General features: G+C 40.9%; 1 protein-coding gene across 3 annotated transcripts; it reads right to left on the bottom strand.

Annotated features, from left to right (window-relative positions):
- Positions 1 to 1,022: 1,022 nt before the first annotated feature.
- On the bottom strand, positions 1,023 to 11,866 carry C3H1orf131 (chromosome 3 C1orf131 homolog). 3 transcript variants are annotated; one of them, XM_053382469.1, is made up of 7 exons: positions 11,646 to 11,866; positions 9,913 to 10,271; positions 4,868 to 4,924; positions 3,984 to 4,079; positions 3,038 to 3,124; positions 2,709 to 2,761; positions 1,023 to 1,368 (listed from the first exon to the last, which is right to left on the bottom strand). In XM_053382469.1, exons 1-7 carry the CDS (start codon positions 11,764 to 11,766, stop codon positions 1,239 to 1,241), a joined length of 903 nt encoding a protein of 300 aa, XP_053238444.1. In that variant the 5' UTR covers positions 11,767 to 11,866; the 3' UTR covers positions 1,023 to 1,238. The 3 variants fall into 3 exon arrangements, with proteins under 3 accessions (XP_053238444.1, XP_053238445.1, XP_053238446.1); XM_053382470.1 differs by having other exon boundaries at positions 1,023 to 1,365; XM_053382471.1 differs by lacking the exon at positions 3,984 to 4,079.
- Positions 11,867 to 11,910: the final 44 nt, after the last annotated feature.

Below are 11,910 nucleotides of genomic sequence, written 5' to 3'. Positions count from 1 at the left end.
CATTGTTCATAGCTCCCCACTACCACTTTTCTCCTCCATAGGAAAGAGATGAGGCATACTTGAGGGAAAAGTCTGAAACAGGACAACCGGGGAAGAGGGGAAATGTTTGAACCTGGCAGAGTTCCACTGAAAACAGAGCTGCTTTGCAGACAGCTGGGGAAAGGTTGTGGTTTTATTGTTGGTTGCTGTTGATCTTGGCTTGGAAAGTAAAGCATAATTGTAGGCTAAGTGTTTCTGATTGGCTTAGGCAGGCAAGAAATGCAAACAATTATGTAGGTTTAAGAAGCAGACGAGCTCCCTAAAAGCTCATCAAATTGCAGGTGAGTCTGAAATCATGGGCTCTTTATGACTTAAACACAGATAGCTATTCAAGCTGTGAAATTGTGTTCACTGAAGCCCAGTATGGAACTTGGTTCCATACCCAGTATGGAACTTTGGTTGCGACTTTGCCATTGTGAGAGACAATAGCAGCACTGGCTAACACTTCAGAAATACTGATCCAGAAATCCTTGAATAGATTCAGACTGGAATCTTTTCTGCAGGGAGTCAACACCCTTTACTATTCAGAAAACAGATTACACTGGTGCCCAGTCTTTGTACGCCAATACCAGGAAGTGGAGTGGTCACAGGCACAGCTTGCTAGAACCCTTAATTTCTAACCTCCTATGAAAGAGGTGCAAGAAACATTCATACAACATGTTCACACAACTCCTCTGATCCTCCAGAGGAGCATCAACATCTACTGTGGTGAGAGATTAACTCTGGACAACACAGGACATTCATTGTGAGTGCATTTCTTTCTGCTACCCAATACACAAATATAGAGGATGACATAGCTCTGAGTTATTGGCAGTTAGGCTGTAAAATTTACTCTCTTCTTAATTACAGATTTCTAAATTAGTTTGTTAAACTGTATAACAATTTCCTCAACAATCCTTACAGCAACATATCCTTTCCATTTTAATATTGCAAAACAGTAGACAATGGTGCTGTTGTTTTTTTTAAGTTCACTGGGACTCCAATCAAAATTTATCAAATTTGTTTATCAAAATTTCAGAATAAGAACATTTTTATTTATTTTTTACAAAGATTTTAAACTACCCTTCTTCAATGCGACATCAGAGTGGTAAGCAATAAGAGATCATAAAAAAATTAAAGAAAAGTTTCTTTTAAAAAAAAGTTTATTTTGCTACAAAGTTTATCCATTTCATTTTCCATTTGAACATGGTGCAGTGATGTTACTTAATGACTTTAGAAGACTTTATTTTCTTTATGTCAGAACTTCGAAGTATGAGAGTGCCGTTTTTAAAAGTTCCAACCTGCCCCGTTGGTAACATACTCTGCTTTTTCTTCTTTTTCGATTTTCTGCTTTTAAAAGAAAAGTATCATCAGATGCTAACGAAAATACTAACCATTTTTAGGTTTCAGAATAAATGTTTTAAGATAGGTATACTTTAAATCCAAATACAACAATGTAGCTAAAATTACTACCTGTTTAGGATGTGAAAAGATTGGCAAAAAACACACTATCAGAGTTTTATAGTGAAGAGATCACAGTAGTGTGTTCAAAACAAAACCAAACCTGTTTTGTATTCTTCTCTTCTTAAAGAAAAAAATTGAGTTCAGGATCCAAAGATTCCTGTAATTAGTTCTACATGTCCCATGTTACAGCTCTCTATGTAACATGGAAATTCACTTTTGAAACTAAAAGGACTAAAAGCAGATTGTGAAATGGCATAGAAGGCTGCAGTTCCAAGAAACAGTCAATGACCCATTTTGCACACAATATTAATCCATAGTTCAGGGCATGGTGCATAAGAAGCAAAGAGCACCAGGCTTACATGCTCCCCCTCTCCTAAAGTTGCCAAGCGGAGGACAGTGGAAGTATGTTGTTCCACTTGTTATCTAACTACAGTTTCCTGTTATGTCCAGACTTGTGAAACGCTGGTTAGCTTAAACTGTGGTTTATTAGCAAGGATCATAAACAATGGTTTGAGCCTGGTCTGACAGAACCAATTTTCATTTAAACCAGGGTTTGGGGGCCTCTAGCCAGGGGCTGAATGTGGCCCTTGAAGCCTCTCTGTATGGCCCTCAGGACCATCCTCAGGTCATGTTCCCTCCCCAGCCACACTCCCGCTTGTTCCTAAACACCCTCCTTGAGTATTTTTGCCTGCTTAGAACGTGTCCTTGAACTTGGGCAATGCCCATTGCCTCCCTGGATTGAGGACAGAGAGGGATGAGTTGAGTGCATATAGAAATTACTCTAGTGTACAAAGGTGAATTGACACTCTTTGTTTCATCTACTTTTACTTCTGGGCCCACTCGCCACTGATATGTGGTCCCCAGCAAGCTGCCCAGAAGGGTATGCAACCCTGAGGCATGAAAAGGCATAATGAAGAACACCGGTTAATTTAAAAGCATATCTTTCTTATGACCTTGCAGCTACAGGGGGCAGAGCAAAAGAGGGGCAGGGATATATGTGAATCCAAGATTCACCAGGGTGCATTTCCTTAGCATTTAGTTATGAATTAGCATTATGTGCAAAAGAAGTCATTCCTCCGGGGCAAGCCTAGGCCCTTGCACACGCCTTGAGCATTTTTATGGTTCCTAGCCTGACATTTGGTTACTGTGTCTTCATTAGCAAAGCTGTAAACAGATCCAGGTTTTTTTTACTACTCATTGATGTAGATCCGTAAATACCGTCTCACCTTTCTTCGGGCCCTTTTTTCTTCTGCCTCTTGAGAGAATTAGGTTTATTTTCCTGTTAATGAAAAGCAGTAAGTATACATTAGCAGCTAGCCAATAGTCTCTGGAGTCAATCAAACATGGCTCCCAAATGCAACGAGTGTTGATTAGAACAGCCACTATGCCAGGGACATGACATTGTTATTATCCAACTGTGGGCACTGGTGTGGCTTCATCAGAAACCCCCACACTAGATTTTCCAGTGTTCATCCTTGCGGAAACCTGAACTTTTATCCAGCAAGTGGCTGGTGGACTTTGCATTTTGTTTTCATAGGAAACATTTGACACAAACCGTCATGTTTTCTTCCTTCTTTGCTGCTTTCAGTTCTTTGATTTTCTGCTGCAGAATCTTGTAGTTCAAATACTGCTTTTTAGGAGGCTGCAACAATTTCAAAAACGACTCATTTCACTAACATGCAAATAAATACAAAAGGTAAAGGCAGTCTGAAGCAGAAACTTAACAGACGGTGCAACCTTCTCCAAAGGAGGATTCTTGGCTTCTTTAAATATTAAAAACATCTGAATTTGATTATTTACTTTGGGAGTGCCATTAAAACAGGCCCCCTAGACTAACACAAGTATGACTTTTTGGGATGTGCGGATTGGCTTGGGTTCCAGCCTTCTGACTCGTATCACTTAAACTTTTTAAAAAAATGAACTGGGGACTGTTTTGCCAGAAATGCAACCAAGAACCCCCACCCACTATTTTCCCAGTCAGAAGCAAATGCATTGCCGGTATTGCAAGCTCAACACAACCAGAGCTGAGTTTTAACCAGGGACTGTAAAGGACTGAACTCTAGAATAAAAACTGATTCTAGAGTTCAGCCCTTTACAACCCTGGTTCAAACTCAGCTCTGGGTGTGTTGAGCTTGCAATACCGGAATAATTTTTTATTCTAGAGTTCTTGCCTAACAGCAGTAGAGGTGATGTGAGGAGTGGTTTCCAGCAGAAAACAGAGAGCCCTACCATTTCCCCCTTGCCTGCAGGCTCAGTGACTGGAAGGAAAACTGGAGCAGGGGTGGCAGGTAATGGCTGAAGGTAGTGGCAGGCAGAGGAAAAGTTCAATACTCACTCTCCTGCTCTCGCCTCCTCTGGAAAATCCCTAATGCTACTACTTTCCAGCTGTTTGGCAGTGATCTCTTGGGTGTGCAACTGCCATGCCAAGTTCTATCCAGAGTCTTGTGGTGGGAAGAATTATGTCCTCTTTTTATAGCTCAGCAGAGAAGGAAACACAATACCTTTGCTCCCAACATGATTGCACGTTCTTGTTCCATAACTCGCTGCTCTTTTTTCTCAAATCCGGTGATTCCAAACCGGTGCACTTCCAAACGGGCCTAGCACATTACAAAATTGGTTAACAGCATCTTCAAAAGAACTAAAAGTGCATGATTAGCGTGATGGAATCGTGTTTTCAGAGGAACAGTATAGGATACCAACATGTGGCAAAACCAAAACACAGTATGAGGAGAATGAGGCATTTGATGGAATTATCCACCATCCGCTTCTATGGGCATTTCTCCCTCTGGGGTCTGCAAGAGCAATTTTTCATCACAAACATCTCTTGATCTCAAGTATAACCAAAGATGGAAGACAACTTGCTACCAGTATCAAATAAATTGCATTTGGCTGCAAATCTATGCCCACTTATTTGGGAATGGGCCTACTGAACATAGCTCAGCCTAATTCTGTATCCCCCACTCCCAGAGCACATTTTCATGGATTTTCTTTTTCAGAGTTCTGTGCATGCCCTTTCCAAATCCCACACAAATCCCCTAGAATCCTAAAAGAAAATTGCAAGATTAGTTTGGGCAACACAGGGAACCTTATTACCTGTAGAAGGAACTCCCATTTATGTGTGCCCTGTTTCATTTTGGAGGGTCAATAGATTTTCTTTTTGACATAGAGACTGTCACTATAGCATTCTGACAACCCAGGATCCCTACAGGTATACAACCACCTTTTTCTAGCAACCATCAAAATACTGTGCACGTTGAACACTGGTAGAGCAATCATTTAGGGATAAAGCATTTCATAATTCAATACCCAATACAGATTTATCTGCAGTCTCTTTGAGACATCAGCCATCTGCATGCATTGAAACAGAAAAACAATAAAGACTTACTTTTTCCAAGTTAAATTCTTGGTCAGCTGCATGGTTTTCTTGAACAGTCAATTCTGCCTATTAAAGAAAAATACAAAACAGCATTTTGAAACAAAGTGCATTTTGCCACACAACTAGATTATGGCAGCGGTTGCAGTCACATGATTCCAGGGTTATGGCATAAAAGCGGAAACTTTTATTTTGGACAGCTTTTGATTAAGAGCTATAATACAGCTCTTACTAAAAGAGAACAACTGATTCTTTATTTAAGCAAACATATTAAGTCTTTAATCCTACAGATAATTTCTTGGAACTAAACTGAGTTGAGCTCAGTGGGACTTACTTTTGAGAAGACATGTAGGATTGTGCTGCAGATCTAAAATAGCATATGCATTTCCAGCACATTGTTTTGCATGCTGCTGGCACAGCTCCAACAAAAGAAAAAGAAAATCTATAACTTTTACTTCACCCAATATATAAAGTTTAACACAAAATGTCACTTAAAATTTGCTTGAATTACGTCCTTTGTTTGATATCTGTAACCTTGACAAACAAGTGAGATTTTAAAAAGTTAACTTAGTATACTGAAACATGAAGACTCTGAAAAGTGCCTCTCTGCCCACTGTACTCTAAATATCCCTTGATCACGCCTACAAAAGCTTACATATTTTGCATATGGCATTTTTAAGATGAGGGCCAAAAAGGTTAACATGTTAACAGAAATTCAGTTTGAACAGTACAGTGAGAATAAAGGAAAACAACTAAAAGGAGAACATACATGAAAGTAAAACATGAAGTGTATATTGAGGGTGGAAGAACAACACCACTATTACCACACGATGTTTAGTCATCAAAGACATTGTACAAGGCTCAATCCAGATGCCAACCATTCCATATTAATCATGTCAGTGCCTAAAGAGAATCTAAAGTTCCCTGTAGTGCAAGAATTGTGGTCAGACCTTTTATCACCCCTTATCAAAAAGTAGAACAGTGCCATGGAGGGCATGGCTGTTAACTAAGATGTATAAGCAGGAAAGGAATACAGATATTTGCCTGGTTTGGACATAAAATAATGGGACAACTCGCTTCCTGGTTCCTCCGAGAAGATCAAAAGTTTCCACTTCCAATTTAAGTTAAATACCATTTGGCATGTTGTTCAAACTAAAGGACTGTGTAATTCAGAGCCACCATCATTATTTCCTACTCTGTGGGTCTCATTTTCCGGGCTACAAACAGCAAAATGTTTGCCCTCCCAGGATGTTCTGTTTGTATGCCTTACACTGGAAGAAATCTAGTCTCTGTTCGTTGTGGGTGGAAGTATTTAACCTTATCAACAAGATAGACCAAACACACCCACACATCCCCAAAAGGAATGAAAAGATCACATAGCACCTTTGTAATAGTCTTGGGCTCCATGATCACTGCAGATGGTGACAGCAGTCATGAAATTAAAAGACGCCTACTTCTTGGGAGAAGGGCAATGACAGGCCTAGACAGCATCTTGAGAAGTAGAGACGTCACCTTGCCAATAAAGGTCTGTATAGTTAAAGCTATGGTTTTCCCAGTGGTGATGTATGGAAGTGAGAGCTGGACCATAAAGAAGGCTGATCGCTGAAGAATTGTGCTGGAGGAGACTCTTGAGAGTCTGCAAGAAGATCAAACCTCTCCATTCTGAAGGAAATCAGCCCTGAGTGCTCACTGGAAGGACAGATCGTGAAGCTGAGGCTCCAATACTTTGGCCACCTCATGTGAAGAGAAGACTCCCTGGAAAAGACCCTGATGTTGGGAAAGATGGAGGGCACAAGGAGAAGGGGGCGACAGAGGATGAGATGGTTGGATAGTGTTCTCGCAGCTACCAGCATGAGTTTGACCAAAGTGCGGGAGGCAGTGGAAGGCAGGAGTGCCTAGCGTGCTCTGGTCCATGGGGTCACGAAGAGTCGTACACGACTAAATGACTAAACAACAACAACAATAGTCTTCCGCAATTCCATGTCTCAACCAGTGCCATGTGGTTTCAGGGAAGCCCTCTGCCCATTTTTTACTCACATTGCATTGGGAGTCAGTTCTATTCAAAAATGCTGTTGTTATGTCTACAGATATGTTCTGTCTGTTTCATGCAAGAAAGGAGAGCAGAAGGTGTTTTGCCTTTTCTCATAATAGTCACTTCACTCAATTCCCTCAATGTCTCCACAAACAGCATCAGTGGTTACAGTTTACAAACTTTAACTGTTTAAGCATTTTCCCCCAGTCAAAACCTGACCTGAGATCTTTTTTTTTACCATGGCTATTATTTTCGACAAAACATAAAAGCCTGGTTGCTGGGGTTGCTAAGATCTCAACTGCATCTGCAAATGTTTTCAAATAACCTGCACCCTCACATCAGGAGGTGGCCAGACATAATGGCAACTCTTGTTAAAAGACCTTTGGATGCTCATCAAATAGGACTTGTAACCACTGCAAAGTGTTACAGCCCTATATTTTTTAGGTCAGAGAACACCTTGCTTCATTTGCTTTGGTTAGAGTACCTTCACTGCAAGATCAGCAGGGGATGAATCAATTTTATGTAACATATTTCCAGCGGATGTCTACCTGAGCCCAGGTTTACAGCTGCTAGAAAGCAATTAAGAGGCATTCTGGTGGGATATTGGTAGACATTTCATTCACTCTGTTCGGAATTTGAGGGTAGTATTTACTGTGTAAAATCTATTTTTAATAAATTGCAAAAATAAATAGATTGCAAAAATAAGAATTCTTGCTGCAATTTCCCATCACATTTTTTGAACCTAGAATTTGTTCAGATTAAGGGAGAGATAAATTAAAAACCCCTAACCCAATAACCAGAGTCCTAATCAATTTCTTCTGTCAAATGAGCACACTTTTATGAATTCAGTCTAGTTTAGAGATTATATGTGCTTGTGGGAGGTGCATGAATGCTGTTTGCCCAGAGACAGAGAAGTGAAGTTACAACTTGAACGACAGCCATGTAATGATAACTTGAATGATAGCTTGTTTATTTATGCACCAGATCAATACAATACAGCATTTTGGCCTAGGGTCTAATTTAAATATCTGCCGTGCCTCAGACTGCTGGCAAGTCATGGTCTCATGGCCTCAGTAGGTCATCTGTAAAATGGGAATAAAGGTAATATATCTTTCAAGGCTTTTATGATATTAAATAAAACATGCTACCTTCTCATAGCCTTAGGAAGTAGACAGACAATGAATGAATATAATGAAAGCATCACTGGGCTCTCTCATCAATATGCCCTGTTAGCAATGACGTGGGTCAGGATACATGGTTCACAGATAGAGACATTACCAAATATATACTCTATTAATTTTCAAACATGTAAAGAGATTCTGCAAAACTGTGTCAAAACTGGCACAATTATTTTTCTTTTTAGAAGACAATAGTCATCATGCACACAGATGCTTTCAGGAGTTCATCTGCTGTTCTAATTTAATTACAATGCTCATTCTATCTTTTACAAAGCTCCTTGCAACATTCACATGACGTAAACCAGTACTGCAAGAGCCCTAAGCACTTGTCTATAGAATCTGTCTATACACCCAAAAACTGATGATAAAATTCTGGGAATGAAACCATGCAGCTTAGACTTAATTACTACACAATGCTTGTGTTTGGCAATCCAGCACCCATCATGACATCTTGTTGAACCACCAATCAGAAGCCAGTTTCAGTAGGAGGCTACTGTACCAGCAGCGTGAGATACAAGAAAGAAGTGGAGTGGAACTGGAATGTCGAATGCAAACATTGCTAAAAATGGGTCAGAATCTAGCATAGGACCACAGAAGTCTTGAGTGTGGGTAACACTGTAAAATAAGATAGTACTTTATTGCATGAAGAATTAGCACAGAAGTAGATAAACCAAAATCCTGACACAGCAAAAAAAAACCCCAAAACCTTTACAGCTGATATAAACCTAAAAATTCCACTGTAGCAAGGAAATAAATTATCTGACTTTTAGAAGACATCTGTTTGATGTCGTATTGTGTTTTAATTTGTTGGAAGCTGCCCAAAGTGGCTGGAGGAACCCAGTCAGATGGACAGCATATACAATTGTAAATTGTTATTATCCTCTTAAAAAAAAGAAAAGACCTGGGGAGTGTCTTATATTACCATTAAACATATAATTCCAGAACATTATATAAAGGCTACTGTTATACCAACCGAGTTTTTTAACCCAGATTTCATACTTTTAAAAGCCATCCTTCTAAAGAAATAAGATTAGGAGCAGAATATCATTTCAGAGGCCATAAAGAGATTCATAACCGATTCCACTATCTTATTTATCCACAGGATTTTACAAATATACTAATAAAACATACACGAGTTCTGCCAGTACTTATACCTGTTATTTCGCCTTTATTCTATAAAACAAGTACCCTTGAGGTTTCAAATTTTGTCACAATTCCAAAATATACACATAAAAGCAAACCATGTAGATTTACAGTCTTATCTACAGCTTATGCTAGAGTACTTTCAGTTCTGTTTGGCTGCAATCCTGAGCCCATTTATTATGAAATGTGTCCCACTAAACACAGTGGCCTTGCTCCTTTTCAGAGACTTATGCCTGCTCATACAGCTGCTTTGCCCCTCCCTTCACAGTGCAAGCAGTCAAACCAGGAGGCGTCTGATTAACCAAAGGTTCTCAGGGAACCAATAGTTACTGTATTGGCTTCGGAACAAGCCAGATGATAAAACTATGGTTTACAGTTGTCTTAATATCTTTGATTGTTCCAAAGCTGCAAAACACAGCTCCCTGGTTCAGACAAAACAGAACAATGTGGTTAATTAGAGGCTTCTTGGTTTGACTAGTTGTATGAACGAGAAACAATGGAACTGCATGCATGGGCAAAAGGTTTAAGCTGAGATATGTTTGTCCAAATGTTTCCAGTAAGTCTTATTTACTAAGTGAACATGCTTAGAGCAACTTGTTTAGAGTTCTGTAGACGGAAACAGGCTTGTAAACAGCCACTCATTTAGTAAACTGGAGTGAATAAGAACCTGTAGCTGGTCTGATCTGAAATCTGGTTAACTTTACCTTAGAACCACCATCTTCAGCAATTTCAGGTTTAGCTTTCTTCTTTCTAGGTCGACCATGAAATGTCACAACTTCAATCTCTGATGTGTTTCCCAACCGAGCAGATTTAAATGTATCAGCATCAGGGGAACTGGATTTGGGGATAGTGCTTTTCTGATGAATACAGTCATAAGCCAGTTCATCTTTCAGACTCTCAAAGAAACTGGAAGCACTGTTCTTCTTACCAAAAGGTACTGCACCAGATTCAGGAATCATGCTTTTATTTTCCACTTGAGTTTTGCTGACCGCCAATGTTAACTTCTCATTTGAATTTCTCTTTTTGCTCTTTTTCTTTCCACCCCCATCCGGTAATGATTCACCTGTGGTTTAAAAGTGAACAATGGTTAGCAGAGGCATTGGAACGATTTTGGATACCACATCATTTTTTAAATATAAAATGAATGTTTACTATTTAGAGAGATCACATCCACAAACCATGTAGGAAACACACACAAAATCTCTCCCGCTTTAATTTAAAAAAAGTTTTAGTTTTAAGTGCAGGGAATCTATAAGTGGATGGGGCCCTGGAGGAAAATATGAAAAGACCATTTATTTTGGAACCTATAAAATCAGGGAGTGACCTGTAACCATAGGACAACAATGAATATAGATTGTGGTTAAGGAAGAGAGACCTTCACCACCACCCTGTGTTCTGACATTGTGACACTGAACTAAAAAGCCTCAGAGAGGTTCCTGAGGTGGCAATTTTGATTACTTTCCTGCACCAGTTTTGATCCACTCTGGCCTGCTGGATTTGGAGTTGCAAACATCTTTGCTGAACTAGTTTCTGCTTTACTACTTTATTGTTTTAACAATTCTAGTAGCAACCAATTAGTTTAAGCCGTATCATAAGCTGCCTGCTTTCTAAAAGAAGTTCTAACGTTCCATTGAAGCAGCATGCCTTTGCAAAAGTGCTGAAGAAGACTCAGCTGTTTTCCAAAAGTAAAACCAAAGAGCATAAGAATGACTCTGCTGGATCTGGCCAATGGCCCAAATAGTCCAGCATTCTGTTCTCACAGTGGCCAACCAGATTCTCATGGGAAGCACACAAACAACTCCTATTTAGAAGCATACCGCCTTTCACAGTGGAGATTAAAAGCTAATCCTCCATGAATTTGCCTAATAGCAGGGATGGCAAAATGGAACAAACCCCAGCCAAGCACCGCACGTGATTCCCTAGACTGGGTCCACAATTACACCATACGCTTAAAGCACCATGCATGAGACCACTTTCAAGTCATTGCTTCCCCTCAACAATCCTGGGAGGTGTAGTTTGTGAAGGGTGCTGAGAAGGGTCAGGAAGCCCCAGAGGTACAATTCTCATAGTAGTTTAACACTTAGTCCCTCGTCTTCCTAGGGAGCTCGGAGAGAGGGGAGTAGGGAGCTCGGAGAGAGGTGAGTAGGGGGCTCGGAGAGAGGGGAGTCCTAACAACTCTCAGCACCCTTAAAACTACAGCTCCCAAAATCCTTGCGGGTGGGAAGCCAGGACCACTGCTCCAAAGGCATGGTGAGCATGTGGCCCGGGAACCGCTGCACGGGAATTTTGTAACGTCTGAAAGCAGCATGTGCCGAAGAAACGAGAGCAGCCAGAGTCTAAGAGAGACGCTTGCAATAAATTTCCGGGGGTGAGAAGGGCAGGTGAGCCTGGAGCAACTTGCAAAGCGCCAACTCCCCGCACGCGGCCATTCACGCACCGAAGTCGTACAAGGAGGTCAAGACGGCGTCGAGCAGGCAGCTGGCCGAGGCGGAGCCCTTCTCCTCCACGTCGTCCTCCCCCGGATTCAGCTCGCACCCAGCCGCCGGGGTCGCCGCCATGCTCGAGTCCTCCTCCTCCTCCTCGCCGGCTCACTTAATCCATCCGCAACGCGCCGTAGGAGTAGGTTTGTCCTCGCTCGGCCACCACCCCAGCAAGATGGCGGCGCCCACAGAGCACTTCCGCCCATCCCCTCTCTCCTTACT

The sequence above is a fragment of the Podarcis raffonei genome, chromosome 3, assembly GCF_027172205.1.
Source record: "Podarcis raffonei isolate rPodRaf1 chromosome 3, rPodRaf1.pri, whole genome shotgun sequence".
Classification (NCBI taxonomy): domain Eukaryota; kingdom Metazoa; phylum Chordata; class Lepidosauria; order Squamata; family Lacertidae; genus Podarcis; species Podarcis raffonei.
Note: the sequence above shows the minus strand (reverse complement) of the source record. Positions and strands in the feature narration are given on the sequence as shown.